Source organism: Gigantopelta aegis, chromosome 15 (assembly GCF_016097555.1).
Source record: "Gigantopelta aegis isolate Gae_Host chromosome 15, Gae_host_genome, whole genome shotgun sequence".
NCBI lineage: Eukaryota > Metazoa > Mollusca > Gastropoda > Neomphalida > Peltospiridae > Gigantopelta > Gigantopelta aegis.
Window position 1 is genome coordinate 15183638 of NC_054713.1, and position 27483 is coordinate 15211120.

The 27483-nt window shown below is 36.5% G+C and overlaps 1 protein-coding gene across 1 annotated transcript in view; it reads right to left on the reverse strand.

The window, feature by feature from the left end:
- The window catches only part of LOC121389889 (kazrin-like), a 132102-nt gene extending 105375 nt beyond the window's left edge, over positions 1–26727 (reverse strand). Inside the window, exon 1 of the mRNA XM_041521551.1 lies at positions 26397–26727. Within this exon, the coding sequence (XP_041377485.1) occupies positions 26397–26445 (49 nt within the window). The 5' untranslated portion in view covers positions 26446–26727. The remainder of the gene's footprint in view (positions 1–26396) is intronic.
- Positions 26728–27483: the final 756 nt, after the last annotated feature.

Below are 27483 nucleotides of genomic sequence, written 5' to 3' on the forward strand. Positions count from 1 at the left end.
CACCTCTGACGGGGTTTTTTCCCCTCAACACAACAAGCACCACATGACTTATATCAAAGGCTGTGGTATGTGCTGTTCTATCTATGGGAAAGTCCATATAAAAGATCTTTTGCTGCTAATGAAAAAGATGTAGCTGGTTTCCTCTGATGATTAAATGTCAGAATTACCAAATGTTTGACATCCAATTGCCTGTGATTAATAAATTAATTTGCTCTATTGGTATCTATATTCAACTTTGACCTCAGCTGTAGTTTACTTCAAAGAAATAGTTAAAAAAGTTAGTTTGTTTTGTTTAATGACACCACTAGAGCACACTGATTAAACAAACATCGACTATTGGATGTCAAACATTTGGTAGTCATGAGAAGAAACCCGCTACATCTTTCCTAATGCAGTAAGAGATCTTTTATATGCACTTTCCCACAGACAGGATCGCACATACCACGACGGCCTTTGATATACCAGTCATGGTGCACTGGCTGGAACGAGAAATAGCCCAATGGGTCCACCGATGGGTATCGATCCCAAACCGGCCGCGCATCAAGCGAGCGCTTTACCACTGGGCTATGTCCCGCCCCTCAAAGAAATAGAGGCAAAAACATATTATTCCTCAACGACATTCTTTTTTAATTCAGCTGTCAGTTTCGGTAAACCCATCCTGCTGGCTGTGTGTGTGTGTATACCGGCCTCAGTGGCGTCGTGGTTAGGCCATCGGTCTACAGGCTGGTAGGTACTGGGTTCGAATCCCAGTCGAGGCATGGGATTTTTAATCCAGATACCGACTCCAAACCGTAAGTGAGTGCTCCGCAAGGCTCAATGGGTAGGTGTAAACCACTTGCACCGACCAGTGATCCATAATTGGTTCAACAAAGGCCATGGTTTGTGCTATCCTGCCTGTGGGAAGCGCAAATAAAAGATCCCTTGCTGCTAATCGGAAAAGAGTAGTCCATGTTGTGGCGACAGCGGGTTTCCTCTCAAACTCTGTGTGGTCCTTAACCATATGTCTGACGCCATATAACCGTAAATAAAATGTGTTGAGTGCGTCGTTAAATAAAACATTTCTTTCTTTCCTGTTGGCTGTGGGGCGGGACGTAGCCCAGTGGTAAAGCACCCATCTGATGTGCAGTCCTCGATGGTGGGCCAACTGGGATATTTTTTGATCGAGCCAGTGCACCACGACTGGTATATCAAAGGTTGTGATATGTGCTGTCTTGTTTGTGGGATGGTGCATATAAGAGATCCCTTGCTATTAATCGAAAAATGAAGCAGTTTTCGTCTCTATGACTTTATATCATAATTACCAAATGTTTGACATCCAGTTGCTGATGATTAATAAATCAATGTGCTCTAGTGGTGTTGTTAAACAAAACAAACTTTTAGCTTGTTGGCTGCTGACATATTGATTCTCTTCTAACGATTCTGAAAATATAACTATCATATTTTCTTTAGGCAGGAGTGCATTTTCATTTTTATTATTCACTATTTTTATCCAAATGCAAAAATGATTTAATTTATTAGTATCACTTTACCAAAAGGCTAGAGAGACATTCTACGGTTTATTGCTAATTGTAAACTGATGGCGAGTATGTTCTGTATTGTGATTGGTTAGTTACATTATTTTTCCGGGATCAAATAGACAATAACACCCGGAAAGCTAATGACATCATTAAAGGTGACGTCATAAGCAATTGGAAGAGGCAAAGTTGATTCATGGGTCTACAGTTAGATTGTAGCCAGGTATTTCTTTTAAGAAATACCAAATATACAGTCAGTTCTGTAGAAAAAAACGATTCAGTTTACAATGGACATAACCATATGGAGTTTTTAAGATTTGCGGGTGTTATTGTCTATTTGAGTTTTTAGATTTGCGGGTGTTATTGTCTATTTGATGCCCGCAAATCTAAAAACTCCATATGGTTATTGCTAATTAACACTTTTTCAACTATCAGAGACTTTTTAACGACTAAAATTAAATATATTAAATACATTTTCTTGTACAGACCCCTTGCTGCTAATGGAAAAATGTAGCAGATTTCCTCTGAAGACATGTCAGAATTACTAAATATTCGATAAGCAATGTAGCCAATGATTAATTAATCAATGTGCTGTAGTGATATTGTTATTTAACGACATTACTAGGGCACATTGATTTATTAATCATCAGCTATTGAATGTCAAACATCTGGTAATATTGACATATATAGTGTTAGAGAAAAACCACGGCCTTTGATATACCAGTATTCGAGATTAACGGTATCCCGATATCCCGGGGATACCAGAATTTAATTTTGGATACCAGACTTCAATAACCCAGTATCCCACCAGGATACTAATGTAATGTAACATTGTTGTTGGGTTTTTTTTAATCCTGCATTTTAATTTTTCACTGAAACAATGAACGTCGGTCATTTACTGAAGTTAGGTAAAAGTATTTTCGAGCTCGTATCCAGTCTAATGCTATGCCGTAAAAATATCTCCCCCAGCTCATACCCAGTCTAATGCTACACTGGAGCATTAGCGAGATAGCAATGGACTGGGAACCACTAAGTCGCTATTGTTTTTGTTGGATGTTTCCTCCCTTCAAATTTTATTTGAGATATTGATTCCACGTGTAGGAAATTGATACAGGTAGGTTTATCATTAGTAATGTCGGAAACACTTATAGATTACTGCTAAATATTATTACGCAAAAATAGATGCAGCAAATATTTCTGCAAATTCTGTTTGATTGCCAATTTTACAAATTCCACAATTTCGATTGCGGAGTAGCAATAGACTGGGAACGAGAACAGTGTCATCCAAGTTTGTTACAATGTTATTTATGAATTTCATTTAAGTAGGATACTAAATTCTCAGGTGGGATACCAGATTTTGAAATGTTAGTATCCAACTGGGATACTGCCCAAAATTTTTAATCTTGAACACTGTATACCAGTCGTGTACTGGCTGGAACAAGAAATAACCCAATGGATCCAATGCATCAGACAAACACTTTATCACTGAGCTATGTCCCCTACACACACACAAATGAAAAAAAATGAAAAAAAGTTTGTTTTATTTAATGACACCACTAGAGCACATTGATTTTTTTATCTTATCATCGGCTATTGGACGTCAAACATATGGTCATTCTGACTGGTTTTTTAGAGGAAACCCGCTGTCACCACATAGGCTACTCTTTTATGACAGGCAGCAAGGGATCTTTTATTTGTGCTTCAAACAGGATGGATAGCACAAACCATGGCCTTTGTTGAACCAGTTATGGATCACTGGTCGGTGCAAGTGGTTTACACCTACCCATTGAGCCTTGCGGAGCACTCACTCAGGGTTTGGAGTCGGTATCTGGATTAAAAATCCCATGCCTCAACTGGGATCCGAACCCAGTACCTACCAGCCTGTAGACCGATGGCCTAACCACAACGCCACCGAGGCCGGTCCCACAAGTAAAGAAGGAAATGGTTTATTTCACGACGCACTTAACACATTTTATTTACGGTTATATGGCGTCAGACGCCACCAAGGCCCGTGCACACACAAATGAAGGCATACATTCTGAATTCACTAAAAATGTCAATAATCTCAAAAGCTTTCAATGATATCTAACTCTGAGACATTTATGACTAAATACTTTATCTCTAACACTGGTTGATATATTCCATACCACACAGTGGCACACTTACTGGCTAAGAGTTGTTAACATGATTGTTGATAAAGATACTAATGTTTATTGGTCAACAACACCTCATCACATTTTTACTACAGCTATTTGGTGTTTAACATGTTATTTTGACACTTGGGGAGGGAGGAGTGCACAAGAGAGAGGGGCAGTGTAGAGAGGTAGAGAGGAGAGAGAGAGGAACAGATTGAGAGACATGGACACTGAGAGACAAAGAAGAAAAAGACAGACAGACAGACAGACAGACAGATAGACAGACAGACAGACAGAGAGAGAGGAGGGAGAGGTAGAGAGGAGAGAGACAGGGGTATAGATTGAGGGACATGGACACTGAGAGACAAAGAAGAAAAAGACAGACAGACAGACAGACAGACAGACAGAGAGAGGAGGGAGAGGGAGAGGTAGAGAGGAGAGAGAGAGGTACAGATTGAGGGACATGGACACTGAGAGACAAAGAAGAAAAAGACAGACAGACAGACAGAGAGGAGGGAGAGAATGGAGAGAGAGAAGAGAGGAATGAGAGAGACACACATAAAGAGAGAGAAAGAAAGAAGTGTTTTATTTAACGACACACTCAACACATTTTATTTACGGTTATATGGCGTCAGACACATGGTCAAGGACCACACAGATTTTAAGGAAACCCGCTGTCGCCACTACATGGACTACTCTTCCGATTAGCAGCAAGGGATCTTTTATTTGCGCTTCCCACAGGCAGGATAGCACAAACCATGGCCTTTGTTGAACCAGTTATGGATCACTGGTCGGTGCAAGTGGTTTACACCTACCCATTGAGCCTTGCGGAGCACTCACTCAGGGTTTGGAGTCTGTATCTGGATTAAAAATCCCATGCCTCGACTGGGATCCGAACCCAGTACCTACCAGCCTGTAGACCTATGGTCTGCCATGACGCTACCGAGGCCGGTCACAAAGAGAGAGAGAGACAGAGAGAGAGAAAAAAAAGACAGAGAGACAGACAGACACAGAGAGACAATAAGAGACAGAGAGAGATGAACCAACTTAGAGAGAAGGAAGGCAAGGAAAAAAAAGAAATGTTTAACAACATTTGAGCTCATTTTAACTACAGCTATGTGTCCAACACAGTTATTTCAACAGAAAAAGAGAAAAGAAATGTTTAACAACATTTGAACTCATTTTAACTACAGCTATGTGTCCAACAGTTATTTCAACAGAAAGAGAGAAAAGAAATGTTTAACAACATTTGAGCTCATTTTAACTACAGCTATGTGTCCAACACAGTTATTTCAACAGAAAGAGAGAAAAGAAATGTTTAACAACATTTGAGCTCATTTTAACTACAGCTATGTGTCCAACACAGTTATTTCAACAGAAAGAGAGAAAAGAAATGTTTAACAACATTTGAGCTCATTTTAACTACAGCTATGTGTCCAACACAGTTATTTCAACAGAAAGAGAGAAAAGAAATGTTTAACAACATTTGAGCTCATTTTAACTACAGCTATGTGTCCAACACAGTTATTTCAACAGAAAGAGAGAAAAGAAATGTTTAACAACATTTGAGCTCATTTTAACTATAGCTATGTGTCCAACACAGTTATTTCAACAGAAAGAGAGAAAAGAAAAGAAAGGAAAAAAATGTTGGGTTTTTTTTACACGGCACATTTCAAACTAAAACTACTTGATGTCATGATTATTATAATATGTGGTCCAGAAAATGAAATAGAAAACTGGCTGTCATCACACAGGCTATTATTTTTTTTTTACACAGCAAGGGATCTTTTACATACATTTCTTATAGAGTGGACAGTACATACTACTTTTGTTATACAAGTTGTCGGGTATTGATTGAAGGAAAGAAGAAGAAAGGAAATGGTTTATTTAACGACACAGTCAAGACATTTTATTTATGGTTATTGAGACAGAAAACCCCCAGTTCACTGATGACATTTGATCCCATGACCCAGCTCGCCTCAGGCAGCACCCTACAACTGAGATACAAACTCACCCACCCATACACACACACCCTTCCAAGCTGTGAAGATGTTTGCTGGAAACAGCCTTAACCTGAACCTTTTATGTCATGTATTATTTGAGACAAAAAAAACCCTAGTCCATTGATGACAATTGATCTCACGACCCAGCTCACCTCAGGCAAGTACTCTACAACTGAGCTAGATATCCCCACTTGCCCCCAAACCCATTACCATACACACACACCCTTCCAAGCTGTGAAGATATGTCAGAAACTAAACCTGAACCATTTATGTCGGGCATTATAAAACCTTGTCCATTGATGACAATTGATCTCACGACCCAGCTCACCTCAGGCAAGTACTCTACAACTGAGCTATATATCCCCCCCCCCCCCCCCCCCCCCCCATATGCTTCCAAGTTGTTAAGATGTCTGTTGGAAACAGCCTTAACCGGAACCTTTTATGTTAGGTATTATTTGGAACAGAAAAAAAAACCTGTCCATTGATGACAATTGACCCCACAACCCAGCTCACCTCAGGCAGCACTCTACCATTGAGCTATATACCCCCCCCCCCCCCCCCCCCCACACCATACCCTTCTAAGCTGTTAAGATGTCTGTTGGAAACGGCCTTAACCTGAACCTTTTATGTGATGTATTATTTGGAACAGAAAAAACCCCTGGCCATTGATGACAATTGATCTCACAACCCAGCTCACCTCAGGCAGCACTCTACCACTGTGCTAAATATCCTCCTCCCCCCCACCCCACCCCCCACCCCCACATATATACACACATACACCCTTCCAAGCTGTTAAGATGTTTGTTGGAAACCACCTTAACCTGAACCTTTTATCGGGCATTGCTCAAGATTATAAAACCCAGTCCATTGATAACAATTGATCTCACAACCCAGCTCACCTCAGGCAGCACTCTACCACTGAGCTATATAACCCACCTACCCCCAATACACACACCACACCCTTCCAAGCTGTTAAGATGTTTGTTGGAAACTGCCTTAACCTGAACCTTTTATCGGGCAATGTTCAAGATTGTAAACCTAAAAGTGCCATCAAGGGATTTCGATGCAGATTAAATGAAGGACTGTTTACACTCTGGCTACGTTGGGTATCAGCCAGAGGCACTCAATCGTGCTGCAATCTTTCCCAGCAACACAGGGGCACCTTTTTTCACAAGATTACGCCAATATGGAGGGCTTCATTGAACCAATAACCCATATAACAAGCCACAGATATACTGAATTGTGGCAAGGATGAATAGGTATTTATTCCGCAGATTATGTTTAACTTGTCATAAAGGTCACCATTGTGTTCAGCTTGACCGATATAGTAACATGATATAACAGAAGTAAAAACTTTGTGTCAATAGGTAAAGAATTTGTATAATAAAATATACTTAAACCTATTACACAGTCATCTAAGAGGGTGTATACTGAAGAAGGAAAAACAGGATGGCCGTATAAAAACAGCTGACAGCTTAATACAGGCCGATATATATAGCATGGGTCCCGGTTGAATCACAATACTTAATAATTTGATTAGTATATTTTAAAACTGCTTTGCAATTGTAATAAAAGTACGCTGGTGGCACCTAAGTCTGCACACATTAGCATTTGTGTTATATTTTAAAGTTAAAATCTTTCTTTAAAAATATTTGTTTCACCGTCACAGTACAATGGAACAATAAATGTGGGTTTTTTTTGTTGTTTTTTTGGGTTTTTTTTACATTTCAGGCAGGTCCCGAACATGCCGGGTGCCCCATTTATTTAAAAAAACCCTCCTTATTTACAATAAACCAGGTTCTCCTTGAATGTGGCCAATAAAGATCTACATATGAGTGTCAGTACTTGTTTCAGAATAATATACATTTCAATTAGTGCATGTTTGTAGTTTTGTTTTCTTTATATTATTATAAGTGTGTGTGACTTAAGTGGTGTGTATTTACAATATCTTAACCTGGCTGACGGACCTGGCCTCCAAATAAATGTATTACTACTGAATGTTTTTTGTTTGTTTTTAATTTTAAACTCAAGTAATGAGCACATTTTTAGTGGCAAATCACCACCACCACCACCACCTCTTATTTATTAGCCTGCATGACAGCACGTAAGTCTGCGCAGCAAACATTAAAACAACTACTTCTGTCGCTAATATTCACAGAATACAGGTAATGTATTCGAATTTTTTTAAGTTCTAGACAAAAAACACTTCCTATTATATTCTGTTTCATGAAATTTTTTATTATGCAAATGAGATAAATGGTGTTCCATGCTCCTTGAATGAATGACACAAAATGACAATATAAAAAAAGGCCAATATCAAAATTTATGATAATTATTCAACAAAAGTTGTCTGTTATTAACTGTGTAAATGAGCACAAATAGTGTTTGTTAGAAATATAAGACAATCAATTATAACTTTGAAACAGACTATAGCTAAAAATAGGCCATGCTATAATCTTTAGATCTATAGTCTGAGCAGCCATATTGTTTGTGTTATGTCACTCGGAGGAAAATTCAAAGAATGCTTGAATGTTTTCGTTAACAGATAAAATAAAACATTGATTTCATTTAAATGATTCATAAATTATAATATGGTATGTATTGAAACTTTTATATAAACGTGTGTAAGGTTGATCATTACAGCAGTGATAGACACGTGTTGACAGGTGATACAAAATATGTTGATCGATGCTGGCAAAAGTATACTTTTAGTGCATTAATTCAGAGGGTTTTTTTCAATCAAATTGTTATCTACCAGTTTTATAACTGTTTTTTTTTTTACAGGTACCCCATACATGCTTCAAGCACAAGGCTACTTGACACTAGATGAAATAAAATTGAATACATTTTTTGTCCAGATGAAACTTTTTTTTTTACATCCAACACACTCACATTTATCACCAATCACAGGACTTGTGGTGTTAACTTCTCTATCAAAAGTTGGGTGCACCTCGAACTTAGACCCAGCCAGAAGTTATTTGGTTCAGTACTACCTGTAGCACTGGGTTGGAGCAGCATAAAGATAGAATTCCGAAATAAAGCTAGTATGACAAACATACCGATCGAATTAAATAAAAAAGTTTTTATGGAATCTAACAAAACACACACCACATAAGATTGTCATATAAGCAAATTGCATTAGCTTGCCTCAACCGCACCCACCAGTGCTGGAGCAAATCTTTAAATCTTTCATAGATTTTAGGAATAATTTTTTTTTTAAATAATTAATAAGTTATAATCTACCTACCGGGTCACCGGTAACCTATAGTCTGTCCCATCATTCTACAAAAATGTTTTTTGTAAATAATTTTAGTTTGGTTTGACGTAAGAAGAAAAGTAAAAGTGTTTTGGAAATAACACAAAAAATACTATTGTTGTGTACAATTTACAAATCAATCGGCTCACAAAAAAACCCCAACTTGTAGTAAATTCCATAGTATGAAAAAAGGCGTTCCCTGTGGTACGGACTATAAAATATTTTCACATGTAACCAGAACCACATATATATTTTTATTTGGCCTAAACTCTATGTCAGAGTTACCACATGTTTGACATCTAATAGCTGATGATTAATAAATAAATGTGCTCTAGTGGTGTGTTTAAACAAAACAAACTTTCAACTTTATCTGGCCTAAGGTCTATTTATGAAAGGTTTTCTGCATGCTAAAAAACTGAAAAACTATAAACACACTACAAAAACTAGATCTTTATGTAAATAGCACTGCCGCTACTATTCGTCATTCTACTGCAATATTTATTTAAACATACTCCACTAAATGAAGACATAATTCGCCACATGGGTGCAAACAAAACCTTCAAATACAACTGTCGCTTTCAATGAATAAGACATCAAAGAGATTTCACCTCAAACAAATTCCACACCTGACCTCATAAAGAATCTTTTACATTTTTTAATAAATTTCTCCCATCACACCCATATGTGATTGTACTACTTTCTGAAAGAAGATCCTGATTATGTTACATGTTGTGTATAGGCCTCCATGGACAGGTGCAGTCACACTTTCTTAATCTTACTGTACTATGTAAAAATCAACAAATACACAAATGGTGACTGTGAATATTCAATGAATAAAAAACAAATCCAAAAAACACTATTTTAAAAAATACATTTTAATATTTTAATTATTTTATGGTATACTCTTTCTTACATTATACTTGTATATTTAAAATATAAAATGTATCAAACAATAGTAATCAAATGCACATGCACACATGCACGCACGCAAGAACACACACACACACACACACACCATTACCATACACACCGATCAGGGGTGGAAATTGGTGAACTAGGTTAAAATCTGTGCCATCTGACACATTTTGGAGGAAAGGATGATTAAAATGCGAGGAAACGCAATGTTCCATGAGAGGAAAACCGTGGATTCGTGGAGAATTTCCACCCTGACCGATACCCATCTCAAACCCAAAGGATCTTTGTTTTTCTTTATTTAAAAAAGAAATAAAATAAAATAATCACAATTTTATGGTTGTTTATTATTAGTCAAAGAAAAGTAAAAAAATGGGAATAATGTTTTTTATCATAGCTTGTGTACATTGCACGTTTATAGCATTGGAGGGCGGGATATTTACATTTACAAAATAGACGTACATTGTATATGCAGCATTTAAAACCTCTTTTTTTTCACTAGCCATCAGGCATGGTGGTAGTAGTTATTTACTAGCCGAACACTGAATATCACTAGCCATGGGAGTGGGGCTACCACAATCTAGAAGACATGATTAAACCCACTGATGCAGCGTTCGAAATAAGCACTGACAAGTAAAAATCTGCTCGGACAAACAAAATGCACCTCAGTGGTTGTCCAATGGACAAGTAAAAATGTTCAATGCAGTTTCATTATAAGCAATCAAAAATATCATCCTTGTACTCGAATAAAACAAACCATATATTTAGACAAATGAAAATATTGGCGGACAGTAGATTTCTAGATGTATTTTTCCTGTGGATTAGTAAAAAATTCTTATTTCTATCACTGTGATGTGCAATCTTGGATGGTCTTAGGACACAGGATTGTAATGGTTTTCAAATACCAAAATACTCTTACCGCATGCAGAACTGGGCATCTGGTCTTCTTTTTTTTTAATTAACTTCTTAATTATGAAACATCAACATTTGGGAACTCCCATGGTTCTGTACCAGGAGTGTTTTGCATTAGTTTGACAGACACACACTATGTAATGCCGATTGGGAAGTCACAGAATCTTATGTGTTTGTAGATTTCTAATTTTATTATACCCACATGGCCCCTGTACGTGTCTTTCAATTTGGAAGCAAGAACAAATTTGATCGATGAGTAGCCATAAAAATACCAGAAGACTTAATAACTTGGAAATGTTCAGCATTTCTTTACTATTTTTGGACAGGTTCTTTGGGGGTGGGGGTGCTTGCATTTAAAAAAAACCCCCACCAAAACATGAAGGATTAAACAGACATTCCTGAGTTTGCTGCAATTTGTTAAGATGTTATCGACTAACAGACTTTTTAACGACTGTAATTACATACCAAATATATTTTTCTGCATTAAATATTAGTGGCTGTATATTAAACGTGTTTCTGATTGTTCTAATATTTGTACTAGCTTAAATTTCATTTTATTTCCTAAAAAAGATTTTTTCGTACGTACAAAATTATTTGAAGACAAAATCCAGTTTGGGCTTCTGACAAATATTAAGACGACCAGAAATACATTGAATGTACAGACACTGATATTCTAAACAAGAAAATATATTTAATATATAAGTTTAATCGTAGAAATATTTTATTAGTCAGAAACATCTTACAATGCAGCAAACTCGGGAATGTCCCTTTAAGTTATTATGATAGAAATATGTTTTTCTTTTTCAGTTTCTCTATAGTACAGGGTATTAATTTTCTTCTTCTTCTTCTTCTTTCAATAAGGGATGGTGCATATGAAAGACCCCTAAATACTAATGGAAAAATGTAGTGGGTTTCCTTTCTATGACTGTGTCAGAATTAATGACCATATGTTTGACATCCAATAGCTGATGCTTATTAACTTGATGTGCTCAAGTGGTGTCATTAAAGAAAACAAACTTTCTTTGTTTCAAACATGACAGCAGCTGGTGTAGGTGGATTAATTACAACAGGGTTTCTGCCAGAGGATAAAATTACATACCCTAACATTTTTTAAATTATCAGATATATATAAATGTATATATATATTTTTTTAATAAGAAGTTAATAAGAGATCTGCTTAAAATTTGTCAAAGCACATGAAATGCAGTGCTCAATTTCAAAACATTTTTAACCACCTACTACCTATTGGTAGTAGGGGTACTTATGGTCTTTTTTTTTTATTACATTGTATTATATATACGTTCAATTTATTTTCTGGTAGAATGCCCAATCCATAAACTAAGATATATATATATATATATATATATATATATATATACTCAGTAATGTTTAATATTAAAATACATGAACATAAAAACATTAAATTAAAACACTCCATAATGTATGATATTAAAATACACGTATATAAAAACATTATATAAACACACTCAGTAATGTTTAATGATATTAAAATACACGTACATAAAACCAACTCACGACAGATTCCATCCACTGTCCAGCTAGCGTCCACACTTGTAATGACTCCAGGCAGAGGTGGAGAAGAAACCGGATTAACAGGATTATAATCAAAAATATGTCTTTGTACCGTGAACACTGCTAAATTATCTTCAAATATTTCTGCCTTTCACATTAACATCCACTGGTCAGTGAAGCAAATCAACGGGTGACTTTTTCTTGTGCGAGTCTGTGAACCGCGACAATTATTAAAGAACCATGAAACGCTCACTTGAGAGAATCTTGTCAGTTCACCTGGGTTTGTTTCACGGCTCAGTGTCACACGAAGAAAACGAAAGGAATGTCTAACAATACCCGGCGGTCATTGTTTAATATCGGTCACCATTAGATGTCAGTTATATAGTCATTTGTGATATGGTCTGAAAAATATGGCTCTATTGATATATACTATATACTTGGGTTTTTTTTTTATTATTATTAAACCAGGGTTTCGTACACGAAGGGTAAAATTATACATACCAAACATTTTTGAAATTAACTTATATATTTTAATAATTTTTAGAAAGATTATAGTAAGAGAAATACTGTTTAAAATTTCTCAAAGAACATGAAATGTGGTGTCCAACTGCAAAAGATTTCAAACCTATAACCACTTCTAGTCCTTCCCACCGAGAACGCCTTTTTTCATACTATGTAATTTACTACAAGTTATTTACTTCTGAGCAGATTGTTTTCTAAATTGCACACAAAAATTGTATTTTTTTGTTCTTTCCAAAACACTTTTACTTTTCTTCTTATGTCAAACCAAACTGAAATTATTTCCCCAAAACATTTTTATAAGAGGATGGGATGGTTTCTTATGATTTGTTTTGTTTTTATTACGTACCTTTGAATTATTTTCTAGCAGAAAACCTGCAAAAGGTTAATTTATTATATACATGTATCATATACTTCAAAGAAACATGGGGTGGGATTTAGGCCAGTCAGTTGAGAGCTCGCCTGAGAGGCTTGTGTTGCCATTCAACTGATTGGGAGTTTTTTTCATTCCAACCAGTGCACCACAACTGGTCAAAGGTCATGGTATGTGCTTTCCTGTCTGTCGGAAGGTGCATATAAAAGATCCCTTGCTGCTAATGGAAAAATGTAACAGGTTTTCTCTGATGACTACATTGTATATGTCAGAATTACCAAATGTTTGACATCCAATAGCTGATGGTTAATTAATCAATGTGCTCCAGTGGTGTCATTAAACTGTTGTTTATAATGTATGAAATCCATGATACTTTTTAGACCAAAACCAATCTAATGCCAAAAATTAAAGTTATAAAAATTAAATTATAAAATTAACATTCGAGATTAAATACTGGGGTAATTCAACAATAAAAACTTCCAATACCTTCAACAAAATGCTAATATTTTTTAATGTAATTTTTTGGCCTCCTTATAAGTTGACCCCCTAAGTTAGAAAATAATATTTTGATGGAAAAAAACTTGACTTATAGGCGAAGATATACGGTAGTTTGTGAAATCTGCCCCAAAGAATCATAGTACCAAGTTTCAGAATTACCTTATCAAAACTCTAGAAGGATGACTTTCAAAATTTCAATATATATATATTTTTTAAATTAATTAAAATTCAAGAATTCAAAATTTTTGTATATGGAGGGTACATCAAAAGCTCATTTTACCAAGTTTCAGAAGAATTCAATCAAAACTGTAGGAGAAGATAAGACTTCAAAGGAAAAGTTGATGGATGCCAGACAAATTGGTATCAGAAAAACTCTGCAGACAAACGTCATAGCAGCGCTACATGTAAAAATCCGCTACATGTAAAAATCCGGTTTTAAGAGAATTCCGAATGATAGAGGGTCCGGTTGTGAGTGGTTTCAATGTATAGAACCATATAAATTATGATAATAAGACGACGCACACGTCTGAATAATAATACAAAATTTAAATGCCAGATATTTGTTTTAATTGGGTAAATAAAAACTAATTTATACCTTGACCTCAGACAGTTAAATGATACCAATTTGAAAATCAACTCGAGCAATTTGCTCTTTATCCCCCTGAGCAGATGGCACAAACCGGCTTTGCGTCAAAAAACGAGAGAAGTTATTCTGGGCTAAAATCTTAGAATCAAAGCAGCTTCGGTTGGTAGTGCAATAGGTTATTAAAGTCGGTCTCACTGATAACATCTGAAATTAGTGAACCTTCTCTCATGTGCACTTATCTATGTGGGTTAAGCGACTGGAGCTTCCTGGGTGGGAGATAGGCTAATTTCTCTATTCGATGGTTAGTTAGTCACGGACGTCAAATGATTTACGTATGTATGCAGTGGATCACATGATAAAGCAGTGCAATATACACTTAAAGGTTTGTTTTCTTTAACGACATCATTATATGGATTAATGTGGTTTTTTTAAATCATAAATTAAAAAAATTATAATTAAAACCTCAAATATTACTGATTAAGTCATAATTGGCTATTGGATGTCAAATATTACTGATTAAGTCATAATTGGCTATTGGATGTCAAATATTTGATAATTTTAACAGTTTTCAAACGTTTTTGTTTGTTTTTGTTTAATGACACCACTAAAGCACATTGATTGATTAATCATCATTAGCTGCAGCTACTGGATGTCAAACATTTAATAGTTCTGACATATACCAGGTAACATTGGTTTTCAAAATCTTAATTAGCGATATTTCTAGTCAATTGAAAATTGATTAGCAACTAGTTTAATGTTTTAAAATTGTGTAGTGATTTCTGTAAATTGCATAGCAAATCATGATGCGATACTGAACAAAATGTTACCTGCATGTTGTTTTGAGAGGAAGCCCGCTACTTTTTTTTTTATTAGCAACAAAGGATTTCTTTATATGCACTTTCTCACAAACAGGATAACCTATACCATGGCCTTTGATATACCAATTATGGGTCACTGGTTGGTACAGGGGAAAAAAAAACCTATCAACCGTTTCACATCCAATAGAAGTGTTTCTGCCAGAAAGAAATTTTTGGGTATGGCGCTTTGAAATGGCGCTAAATGCAACTGCAGTGAATATGGAGTATGGGGGGGCCTCCCCCTGAAAGAAAAGGGGTTAGGTTTAGGGTTAGGAAGATCATACAGTAATGATAAGAGTCATTAATTTTGTCAAAAGGTCAACTTAAAAAAATAAAATGTGTAAACAATTTTGGGTATGGTGCCATACCCATTTTACCCTCTGACAAAAACCCTGAATAGCCAATTGTGAATAAACCAAAGTGCTCTAAAGTGGCGGTGTTAAATAAAAACTGACTTTTATTGCTCTATGACGAGGTGTAAACCTACTATACAGACTCTTAAAGGCATAGAGCCTAGTTTCAACTCGTAAAAATGGACACCAAGTTTAGTTAATCTACAAACCTGCTCTATGACGAGGTATAAACCTACTATACAGACTCTTAAAGGCGTAGAACCTAGTTTCAACTCGTAAAAATGGACACCAAGTTTAGTTAATCTACAAACCTGCTCTATGACGAGGTGTAAACCTACTATACAGACTCTTAAAGGCGTAGAACCTAGTTTCAACTTGTAAAAATGGACACCAACTTTAGTTAATCTACAAACCTGCTCTATGACGAGGTGTAAACCTACTATACAGACTCTTAAAGGCGTAGAACCTAGTTTCAACTCGTAAAAATGGACACCAAGTTTAGTTAATCTACAAACCTGCTCTATGACGAGGTGTAAACCTACTATACAGACTCTTAAAGGCGTAGAACCTAGTTTCAACTTGTAAAAATGGACACTAAGTTTAGTTAATCTACAAACCTGCTCTATGACGAGGTGTAAACCTACTATACAGACTCTTAAAGGCGTAGAACCTAGTTTCAACTTGTAAAAATGGACACCAAGTTTAGTTAATCTACAAACCTGCTCTATGACGAGGTGTAAACCTACTATACAGACTCTTAAAGGCGTAGAACCTAGTTTCAACTCGTAAAAATGGACACCAAGTTTAGTTAATCTACAAACCTGCTCTATGACAAGGTGTAAACCTACTATACAGACTCTTAAAGGCGTAGACCCTAGTTTCAACTTATAAAAATGGACACCAAGTTTAGTTAATCTACAAACCTGCTCTATGACGAGGTGTAAACCTACTATACAGACTCTTAAAGGCGTAGACCCTAGTTTCTACAAACAACTCGTAAAAAAAAATGGACACCAAGTTTAGTTAATCTACAAACCTGCTCTATGACGAGGTGTAAACCTACTATACAGACTCTTAAAGGCGTAGACCCTAGTTTCAACTTGTAAAAATGGACACCAAGTTTAGTTAGTCTACAAACCTGCTCTATGACGAGGTATAAACCTACTATACAGACTCTTAAAGGCATAGAGCCTAGTTTCAACTCGTAAAAATGGACACTAAGTTTAGTTAATCTACAAACCTGCTCTATGACGAGGTGTAAACCTACTATACAGACTCTTAAAGGCGTAGAACCTAGTTTCAACTCGTAAAAATGGACACCAAGTTTAGTTAATCTACAAACCTAGAACACACTTGGATAAAGTTACAACAGATTGAAACAAGAGTGTGACATTAAAACTGGAAAATATCCTTAAAAAAAATAGACTAGAACTTGAATTAATAACCGCTACTTCTCAGATGCACATGCATTTTTAAAAATATGCAAAATGCATTTTGTGATATTAGAAACAACAGGATGACAAGAAACACTTCGGTTCTATGGAAATGGATAATCTAAACAATAAAATATAAATAATGTTTGATTTCAGTGATCATAAACTGCTGTAATAGTGCAAAATATGCTGTAGTGTTTAAAAACTAGGATCTGCCCCTTTAAAGAAAGTAAACTCCAACCATTCACAGCTCTGTCCAGGACAGACAATCCAGATAGTTGATTTGTGCTCCCTAGACTCAATGCTTCAACTGTAAGTGGATACAAGCATAAAAATAAAGTTCAAAAAGAAAGATATCTTGGGACAGGTGCCGATACCGGTACAGTAAAGCCTGAACAAAAGAACATTGTGCTTACTCGTTTAATTTCCTGGACAATTACAGTAGGTTTCTTGTAATGAAATGTAACCTGCTGTGAATCAGATTAACTTTTTGGTTATGAATAAATACAAAATCAGCATGAAAATTAGGAAGGGGATGGTTTTTACAGTTTATATGGCATGTGGTTTCAAAATGAACAATACATTCAGTAGTAAATATTCACAAACAACATAAGGTTTCAACCTTTGTGTTATTCCATGCAGAATAATCGCGGATAAGGCCCATAACAAACCAAAGTTGCGTCCGAGTCTGGTGAATACAGTACCCATCTAAAAACGACAACAATGAATCAAATGTGACAAAACACACCACATGTATTATAGATTTTGCAACAAACTGTGACACCCAATAGCCGATATGTACTTTTGTGCTGGGGTGTCGTTAAACAAACATTCAATCAATCAGACAACATTTTTGTTTTAAACAAACAACAGAAAAAGTATGTATGGATGGATGGATGGATGGATGGATGGATGGATGGATGGGATGGATGGATAGATGAATGGATTAATGGATGAATTAATGGATGGGTAGATGGGTGAGTGGGTATTGGATGGATGGATGGATGGGATGGATGGATGGGTATGTGGGTATTGGATGGATGGATGGATTGGTGTGTGGGTATTGGATGGATGGATGGATGGGTGGATGGGTGGATGCATGTACTTTTATTTAATGTATAATGGTTATACAGGGTGTACTGTTGGTTTAAGTGAGTACATAGTACAAATGAGTGTGTGGGTGTATGTCTTGGTATGTGCATGATGTCACATTCTATTTTGGGGGGTAAGATATTTAAATTCAAAGTGCTGTATATATATATATATATATATATACACACACACACACACACACACACACACACACACACACACACACACACACACACACATTACATACATTACATACATACATACAGATACACACACACACACACACACATGTATATATAGTGCCCGATTGATTTTATGCACTGCATATATTATTTTTGTGTTAATAATACTTAGTTAACATTATCAATGACAGAAAATCGACTTGGTTTAAAGCAACCACATGGCTGATGTAAGCATACGATCCAAGGGAAACAACTTCATTTTCTGTGTTGTACACAACGTGGGCACACACCGATATGATTGGTATTGCTGCCACTGGCAGGTTGGTATTTCAAAAATTGTGTCAGTGTATGTCTACAGAATGTATGTTTTCAAAACAACTGCTGAGCATTTGGGAAATTTCAAGAGCATGAAATAACATTTATAAACTAATGCAAACAATTGTAATATACTATCAAACTACATCAACAGTTTAAGGCTGCAATCTTGCCTTTCTATCCTACATAACAGTAATTAGTTTTCCCTAGAATGTTTTAGCATGGTGCGGCAACATGCATGCCTCAATAGTCTAGCGCAATCTTAACTTAATCAGCACCATGCTGCCCTGAGAATAAACAAGCAGTTTTCAATAATTAATCCTAAAATTGCCTTTATAAAATACTTAGAAAATGTATTACAATTTACATGTATTAATTAATAAAATACCTGTACATTTTTGGGTATGGCGCTATGGAATTCAATACAACCACAGTCAACATGGGGTATGGGGGCCTTCCCCAGAAAGAAGATCGGTTAATCCCTGTTTTACCCTGTGGCAGAAACCCTGATTTTGCCATTTATTTATTAAAGCAAGAACATTAATTACATTTATTTTTATTTGAATACATTTTTTGTCTTTAACGAGAAATAAAAAAGTGCCCTGAAAATTATTAAAATGCTACAGAAGTGTTTAGTCTATGAAGCCTTGCCAAATGTTTAGGAAAAACCCTAATAATACCGTAAGTCCTCATTTGGAGGCATCTTTTATTTTTTTTCACAACGCTCCGAGACCCGGCCTCTATTCAAGGCAGGCTTCCATTTTTTTGCATGCAAAATTTTGTAACCTAACGTTATTGTAAGATCACATTCTAATGTTGGCTTCCACACTCTTTTGTAAGTGTGGAAACTTGTTATGTCACTGAGAAATGAAAAACCCGCCTTCTTTCCGGTACTCGTCATGTGATTGTAAGCTTTTGACGTTAAGCAACGGAAGGGGCACAAGGTAGCCAGTGGTAAAATCCTTGCATGATGCACGGTCAGTCTAGGATTGATCCCAGGCAGTGGGCCCATTGGGCTATTTCTCATTCAAGCCAATGCACCACGACTGGTATATCGAAGGCCGTGGTATATGCTATTCTATCTGTGGGATGGTGCATACAAAAGATTCCTTGCTACTAAAGGAAAAATGTAGCGGGTTTCCTCTCTAAGACGATATGTCAAAATTACCAAATGTTTGACATCCAACAGCTGATGATTAATAAATCAATGTGCTCTAGTTATGCAATGGAAAAGACGTTGGTAATTTTGACATATAGTCTTAGAGAGGAAACCCACTATATTTTTTCCATTAGTAGCAAGAGATGTTTTATGTTCCATCCTACAGACTGGATAGCACATACCATGGCCTATGATATACCAGCCATGATGTACTGGTTGGAACAAGAAATAGCCCAATGAGCCCGCCGAAGAATCAACAAAATTAATGACTTATCATTACTGTATAATTTTCTTAACCCTAACCATAACACATTTTATTTCTGGGGAAGGTCCTGTTGACTGTAGTTGCATTCAATTCCATAGCGCCATACTCAAAAATTTCTTTCACGCAGAAACACTGGGGAGAGGGAGGGAGGGGCAAAGATTGCCCAGTATCACATTAGCTTGTTCAAACACCTAAAAGTCATATCTTAAAATGTGTTGGGTTGTTATTTAAACAATTAATACTATATATTCACTCACAAATATAGCTTAATAAAAAAATCTTTCCCAATTGAAAATAAATGATTTATTGCAGTTTATTTCAAAGCAGTATACCAATGACTAAAGAATATACACGTACCCATGCATATAACGTATATTGTAGTCTTTACATTAACATATCAATGCATATCGACAAAATGTATGGTAGTGGTTTGTTTACATGGTTTTCAATTATTTTCATTGTCCTGGTGTACATAGACATGAACAAAAGCTACTCTTATGCAGTCAAGGACTACGGATACTCATATACATATAGTCAATATTACCTACGAACAAATCCAGTGTTTTGAATAATGCATGCATGTCGAGACGACAGATGTGACTAACGAGTTAATAGTCTATATACTTAGTCTGGATCAATAAATTAACCGCTGAGTTGTGAAAAACCGACATATGGGATTTTACTAAACAGATTTTAGTAAACGGATACTTGTAACTGTTCAGAATTTATTTGTCCCAGGACGATGAAACTACATTTTCTCCATACAGGTTCTAATAGACCAAATTAATTCTTACTGCTGATAATGTTAACATTTACTAATAAAACTGATATAAGCAGCTTATCAACACACCCAGGAAGTACAGCAATAGAAAGTGTGGCGCCACACATCTAATCTACCTACAAGAAAATGGGGGGGGGTCATGTATCATTTAAGAGATTTAATTAATGTTTTTAATAGCAACTGTCTTTTTGCTGAAAATTGCAGTTCCATTTTTGGGGTACCCCGCATTAGTTTCAACCTCTGGTATATACTGCATAACAACTGTATAACAAATAAAAGTGTATTTATTTATAGTCAATGGATAATAGTATTTGCACAAATAATCAATGTCACATATTACTACCAATCACACCCACAGCTGCTTTTACTCTGTAAATATTTGACAGTGCACATCGAACTTTGACACAGAACTCTCTTCTTTTGTACTATGCAACCTACATAAACTAGCTTTTATATTTGGTTTTAGAACTGAAAAACAGAAATATATATATATATATATATATATATATATATATATTTTACCATTTCTGTAAAACAATGAAATATGTTAGATACATATGGTTTGAAGTGTGAAAATAAAGAAGAATATTTATTTATTTAACACTGCACTCAACACATTTTAATTTACAGTTAATATGGCATCAGGCATATGGTTATGGCAGTGTTCAAAATAAGCACTTGTCCGTTTGTCCTGACAAGTGATAAACTACTGGGACAAGTAAAATGTACCTCAATGAATGTCCATCAGACAAGTAAAAATCTATAGTGCTGTTTCATTTTGATCAATTAAAAATATTGTCCTTCCACTTGAATAAAACTGACAACTTATTTGGACAAGTGAAAATATTGACGTACAAGTAATTTCGAGGTTTACTTGTCCTGTGGATTATCAAAAAACCTTGCTTATTTCTATCACTGTAAGGACCTCATGGTGAGCGGTCGGTCTGGGATCGATCCCCGTCAGTGGGCCCATTGGACTATTTCTCGTCACAGCCAGAGCACCATGACTGGTATATCAAAGGTCGTGGTATGTGCTATCCTGTCCGTGGGATGGTGCACATAAAAGATCCCCTGCTAGTAATGGAAAAATGTAGCGTATTTCGTCTCTGACAGTATGAAAATTACCATATGTTTGACATCCAATAGCTGATGATTAATAAATAAATGTGCTCTAGTGGTGTTGTTAAACAAAACAAACTTTGTAAGGACCTCACAGATAATGAAAGAGGAAACCTGTTGCTGCCCTGCCACAAGCTACTCTTTTTGATTGGCAGCAAGGGATCTTTTATATGCTCAATTACCCAGACATGATGGCATTGGTTACACTAGAACTTTGGAGGGCTCACAAAAATGGATCAATCCCGGACCGACTGCGCATCAGATGAGCACTTGACCACTGGGCTACATCTCACTTTACTATCATGGCATTAAAGCCTCTTTTAATTTCATTAGTAAAATTTTGCCTTCAGTAGTTGGGAGATCCATGCTGTAGTGACTGTCCATATATGTAGCATAAGATAGAGGAAAGGAAGGAAATGGTTTATTTAACGGTGCACTCCACACATTTTATTTACGGTTATATGGCGTAGGACATATGGTTACGGTCCACACAGACATTGAGAGAGGAAACCTGCTGTCGCCACTTCATGGGCTACTCTTTTCGATTAGCAGCAAGGGATCTTTTATATGCACCATCCCACAGACAGGGTAGTACATACCATGGACTTAGATACACCAGTCATGGCGCACTGGCTTTAACGAGAAATAGCCCAATGGGCCCACTGACAGGGATCGATCCCACACGGACCACGCATCTAGCAAGCGCTGTACCACTGGGCTACATCTCACCATACAATCACAGCATTAAAGCCTCTTTTAATTTCATTAGCAAAATTTTGCCTTCAGTAGTTGGGAGATCCATGCTGTAGTAACTGTCCATGTATGTAGCATAAGATAAGAGCCCATGGCAATGCATCAGATTGAAATCCTTTTTGTCCAAGAAAACTTGAAAGAAAGTAAATTGTTGGGTTTTCCCTTTTTTTGAAGGAAACATCTGCCTCGTCTTAGTGCCCTAATTTCTGTTATTAAACTGAAGGCAACTCTTACTGTCAGTGATGTCTCGGTGATCGGTTCAGCTCTAACTATGTGAAGATCAATAAGTACAAAAAAAATCAATCCGGCCTCTATGTTGTGACTGATTATTTCATTTGGCGACTAAAATATCTCATATTGTCACCCCACTTCCCCCACCCCCAGTGACTATAATTGATATCAGTGTTCAAGAATAAAAAAAATTGGGGCAGTATCCCAGTTGGATACTAACATTTCAAAATCTGGTATCCCACCTGAGAATTTAGTATTCTATGGTATCCTGGTGGGATACTGGGTTCTTGAAGTCTGGTATCCAAAATTAAATTCTGGTATCCCCTCGGGATACCATTAATCTCGGACACTGGATATAAACAGATCAGTACGGGTCACATGACAGAGAAATATTTTGGCTAAAATAGTCGCTACATAGGCCCATCACTAAACTTCGTTAACTGCATTGACAAAATTCACTTTGCCTTTGATTAGGCAGTTAAAAATCATTACATCATCAGTAATATGGTCACCATAAAAACAGACTGCAACCATGTGCTCGCTAAATGGGGTTTTCTAGGGTACTTTAATATTTGCACCAATGGTTTATTCAAATGCGTTAACACATTACATACATACATACATACATACACACACACATACATATATATACACACATACACATGTACATGTACACATACACATATGCATACACACACACACACACACACATTATACTACATGTATTAAAAATTTTTATTAGCAGCAAGGCATTTATGTGCATCGTCCTACAGACAGGATAATACATACCACAGCTTTTGTTACACAAATTGTGGAGCACTGGCTGGAATGAGATATAGCCCAATTGCTCCTTTTAATCAAGTACCAGTAAAAATACATAATCAAGAACAAGTACAATATGATACGAGAACTATTTGCAAAGACAGAGAATAATACAGGAGTGGCTGTTAGATACCATTTATCTCACAACAAACTGTTTTAAAATGTATGTAACAAATGAAAGCGAGTTTGATATGTTTTTAAACAATGAGTTGTGAGATAAATGGTATCTAACGGACATGAATATATTATTCTATTTCTTACATATCCTCAAAAACCAGGTTTTAAGCAAATTTTAAAATCTTTATTGATTAAAAGATATTTACAACCCTTTGCATTTGTAGCTAACTTACACATCACAGACTCATGATTGCCAGGTTAACTATACCTCACAATGTAATCTATTTCCACCATGCTGCTTTTTTATTGGACGTATGGCATTGGTGACCTGGCCATCACCTAGGAACAGCCAGTCGTACGTCTTGAAATTAACACACATACATGTGTACACAACTATGTGTTATCAAAAATAACACATGGTGTTCTCACCAACGGTTGTGTAAAAAATGCAGTTTAGTTGTTTATTAATCCACTGGTGCAAACTGATAACTGATTATAAAATGCATTGCCATAGCTTGCAGGGGTGTAAAAGTCAAAGTTTGTTTTGTTTAACGACACCACTAGAGCACAATGATTTATTAATCATGGGCTATTGGATGTCAAACATTTTTGTTAATTTTTACTAATAGTCTTAGAAAAGAAACCTGTTACATTTTTCCATTAAGAACCATGGATCTTTTATACACACATGCATCCATAAAATAAATATGAAATATTATACTAGTAGTGCCCTTTTTTTCTACCTGGATATGATCTCCTAGCTAATACTGTACAAAGTTTATGTCGGGGAGGTCGAGTCAAAGTCCCCTGGAAAATATATCCTGGCGACTAGTGTCTCGATGATTTCTTTTTTTTTTAATGACACGACTGAAGCACATTGATTAATTAATCATCGGCTATTGGATGTCAAACATTTGGTAATTCTGACTCGTAGTCAGAGGAAACCCACTACATTTTTCCTAATGTAGCAAGGGATCTTTTATATGCACTTTCACACAGACAGGAAAGCACATACCACGGCCTTTGTCAGTTGTGGTACACTGGATGGAACGAGAAAAAGTGTCTCCATGAGTACTCGGGCACAGGCCAAATCTAACAGGAAGAGCACTCTCATTTAATTATACTGTCTTGTAATTTTGCCATATATGCTTGCAGCCAGTGACATTAGAGCTGGGCAGTATACCGTATATATACCGTTCGGTATCGGCATCATGTTAATACCAATTTACCATACTGAGCAAATTTCAAAATACCGAAATTTTGGTATTGAAAAATATTCCCACCCATCCCACATTACAATGCGCATGTGCATAAACTGTTTCTCATTACTAGATCAGTTCACGATCACTCGAGGATATCACTTGCACAGACCAGTGATCCATAACTGGTTCAACAAAGGCACATGGTTTGTGCTATCCTACCTGTTGGAAGCGCAAATAAAAGATCACTTGCTGCTATCAGAAAGAGTAGCCCATGTAGTGGCGACAGCGGGTTTCCTCTCAAAATCTGTGTGGTCCTTAACCATATGTCTGACGCCATATAACCGTAAATAAAATGTGTTGAGTGTGTTGTTAAATAAAACATTTCTTTCTTTCTAGAATTTTTTTTAAATCCACTAACCATGGGATTGCCGATTTTTTTTAATTTACTAGCCATGATTAAAAATTCACTAGCCCTATTTTACTTTAAGTTAATACAATTTTACAAAATAATTAGTAATAATCAGATATGTCAACTAAAGAGGAAAATAGCGCTTAAAAACACTAACATTGGAGGATTGGGGTTGGGGCAGGATATTCATATTTACAAAACAGACTTAACTGCAACATTTGACCAAAAAAAATCACTAGCCGTCGGGCATGGTAATGGTAGTTATTTACTAGCCCAACATTGAATATCACTAGCCATATGAGTGGGGCTACCATAATCTAGAAGCCCTGTTTACTTTTTCTTTACATGCACGGCGGGTTGCTTAACTCTACTTAGCAAATTTAAAATGGTGGGGATATTTTTTAAGGTTGTTGAAGATTTATTTGTTAATAATGAATGAAATACTTCAATCGGGATTTAGTGAGTACGGTAAGTTATCAATTTTTTGGTTTGTGTGTCCATTTGTTGCACTATTTCAGTTCAGAAAGGGTTGAAACATGGTACCACACGTTTTGAATACAGGCTATATAGGCCTATAGGGTATGTAACAAGATCCGGACATACAACACTTATGTCCCTCCGGACTATCAGGGCCATAGCTAGCATGGGAACAAAATTCAGAAAGCATTACAGAAACTTAAAGAAAAGGAGTTTTAGACTATTAACTACTCAGTTGCCCCCCCCCCCCCCCCCCCCCCCCCCAAACAAAAAATCCTAGCTACGGCCCTGACTATGTTCAAACAACAAACAGATCTAAAATGTCAAAAACAAGAGATAAAAAAAAAATTGGTAGGACTTTCACAAGAGATTGGCATTGGTAGGACTTTCCTTTGGGGAAAAAGGAAAGTCCGCCCGGTCCCCCCCCCCCCAGTAGGCCCAACCATGTCCCTAACCTTAACCCCACCCCCCCACCCCCCCACCCCACCTCCTAACCCTACACCCTAACCCTAACCCACAGTTACACCCCTGAACCCAAAACTAATAATGGAGGGGACCGGGCGGATATTATACCGTCAATTCACCAACCTTTAACGATGTTAATTCTGTATTCCTTTGCCACATTTCCATCACCCATTCTGCTAATGCACGGTATTATGTTAGTGTCGACAACACAGCTGTCCAGCACACACGTCAACTGTCTGTCGTCTGCTGTCGAAAAAAAAGTCCTTTCTCTTCCGTATGGTAAGTAACTGAACCATCTGAGAATTCGTCAGTTAAGAATAATATTCTCGGAATCTGAACGGCATACAACTCCAGAAATCGTAGATATCAGCTGCATATTGTGGTTTAGTAGGACGGCGTGACCCAAAGACACTCGACATCAAACGAGACTACGAAAGCCTCGGAAAGGTAAATCCTAAGCGTGATATATTATTACAATTACTGCGGGTTGTACCTTTCCAAGCGTGCGTGACATCACAAGAAAGATCCATTCTGTGTGTGGGTGTGACAGGCTGCAGTAGGCTGACGACATAGAATAGGCCTACAAGTGATTCTTGAAGTTAGGATTTTAAAATAGGTACTAATTTTACATTCACTCGTTTATGGTTAAATTTAATTAATTGAAATATATTATTTCTAATGAAAAAAAAAAAATGAAAAAAAAAAACAGGTGTTGATTTTTATTTTTATTTTTTTATTTTTTTAAAGCTGCAAATTCGATCGCAGGCGCGTGTGCAGGAATATTAAAATTTCTGGAGGGGTGGGGTGGGGGGTCGAGATATCAGTGGCGGATCCATAAAATCCATGGGGGGCAGTGACATGAGGTGGAATGCCAAGGGAACTTTGGGGGAGGTTTGGAGGGGGATCGTAAAAAAATTAAAATTAATATATAATAAAATTATAAGTATTGCTAAATTTAGGTGGGCGGGCCTCTGCCCCCCCCCCCCCCCCCCCCGATCCGCCTCTGGATATGCTCCCGGAAAATACACACGCGTCTTTATTGCCTTCTAATGCCATATGTTTATTTTATTTTAGACCATTTTATTTTATATTTGTTTTCGAACTATTATTCATAATACGCCTACTGTAAGAATTAAACCAAGTCTAAATTCTCCTACAGGTCTGCGAATATATACATATATATATTTTAATTAAATGCCACGACAATTGT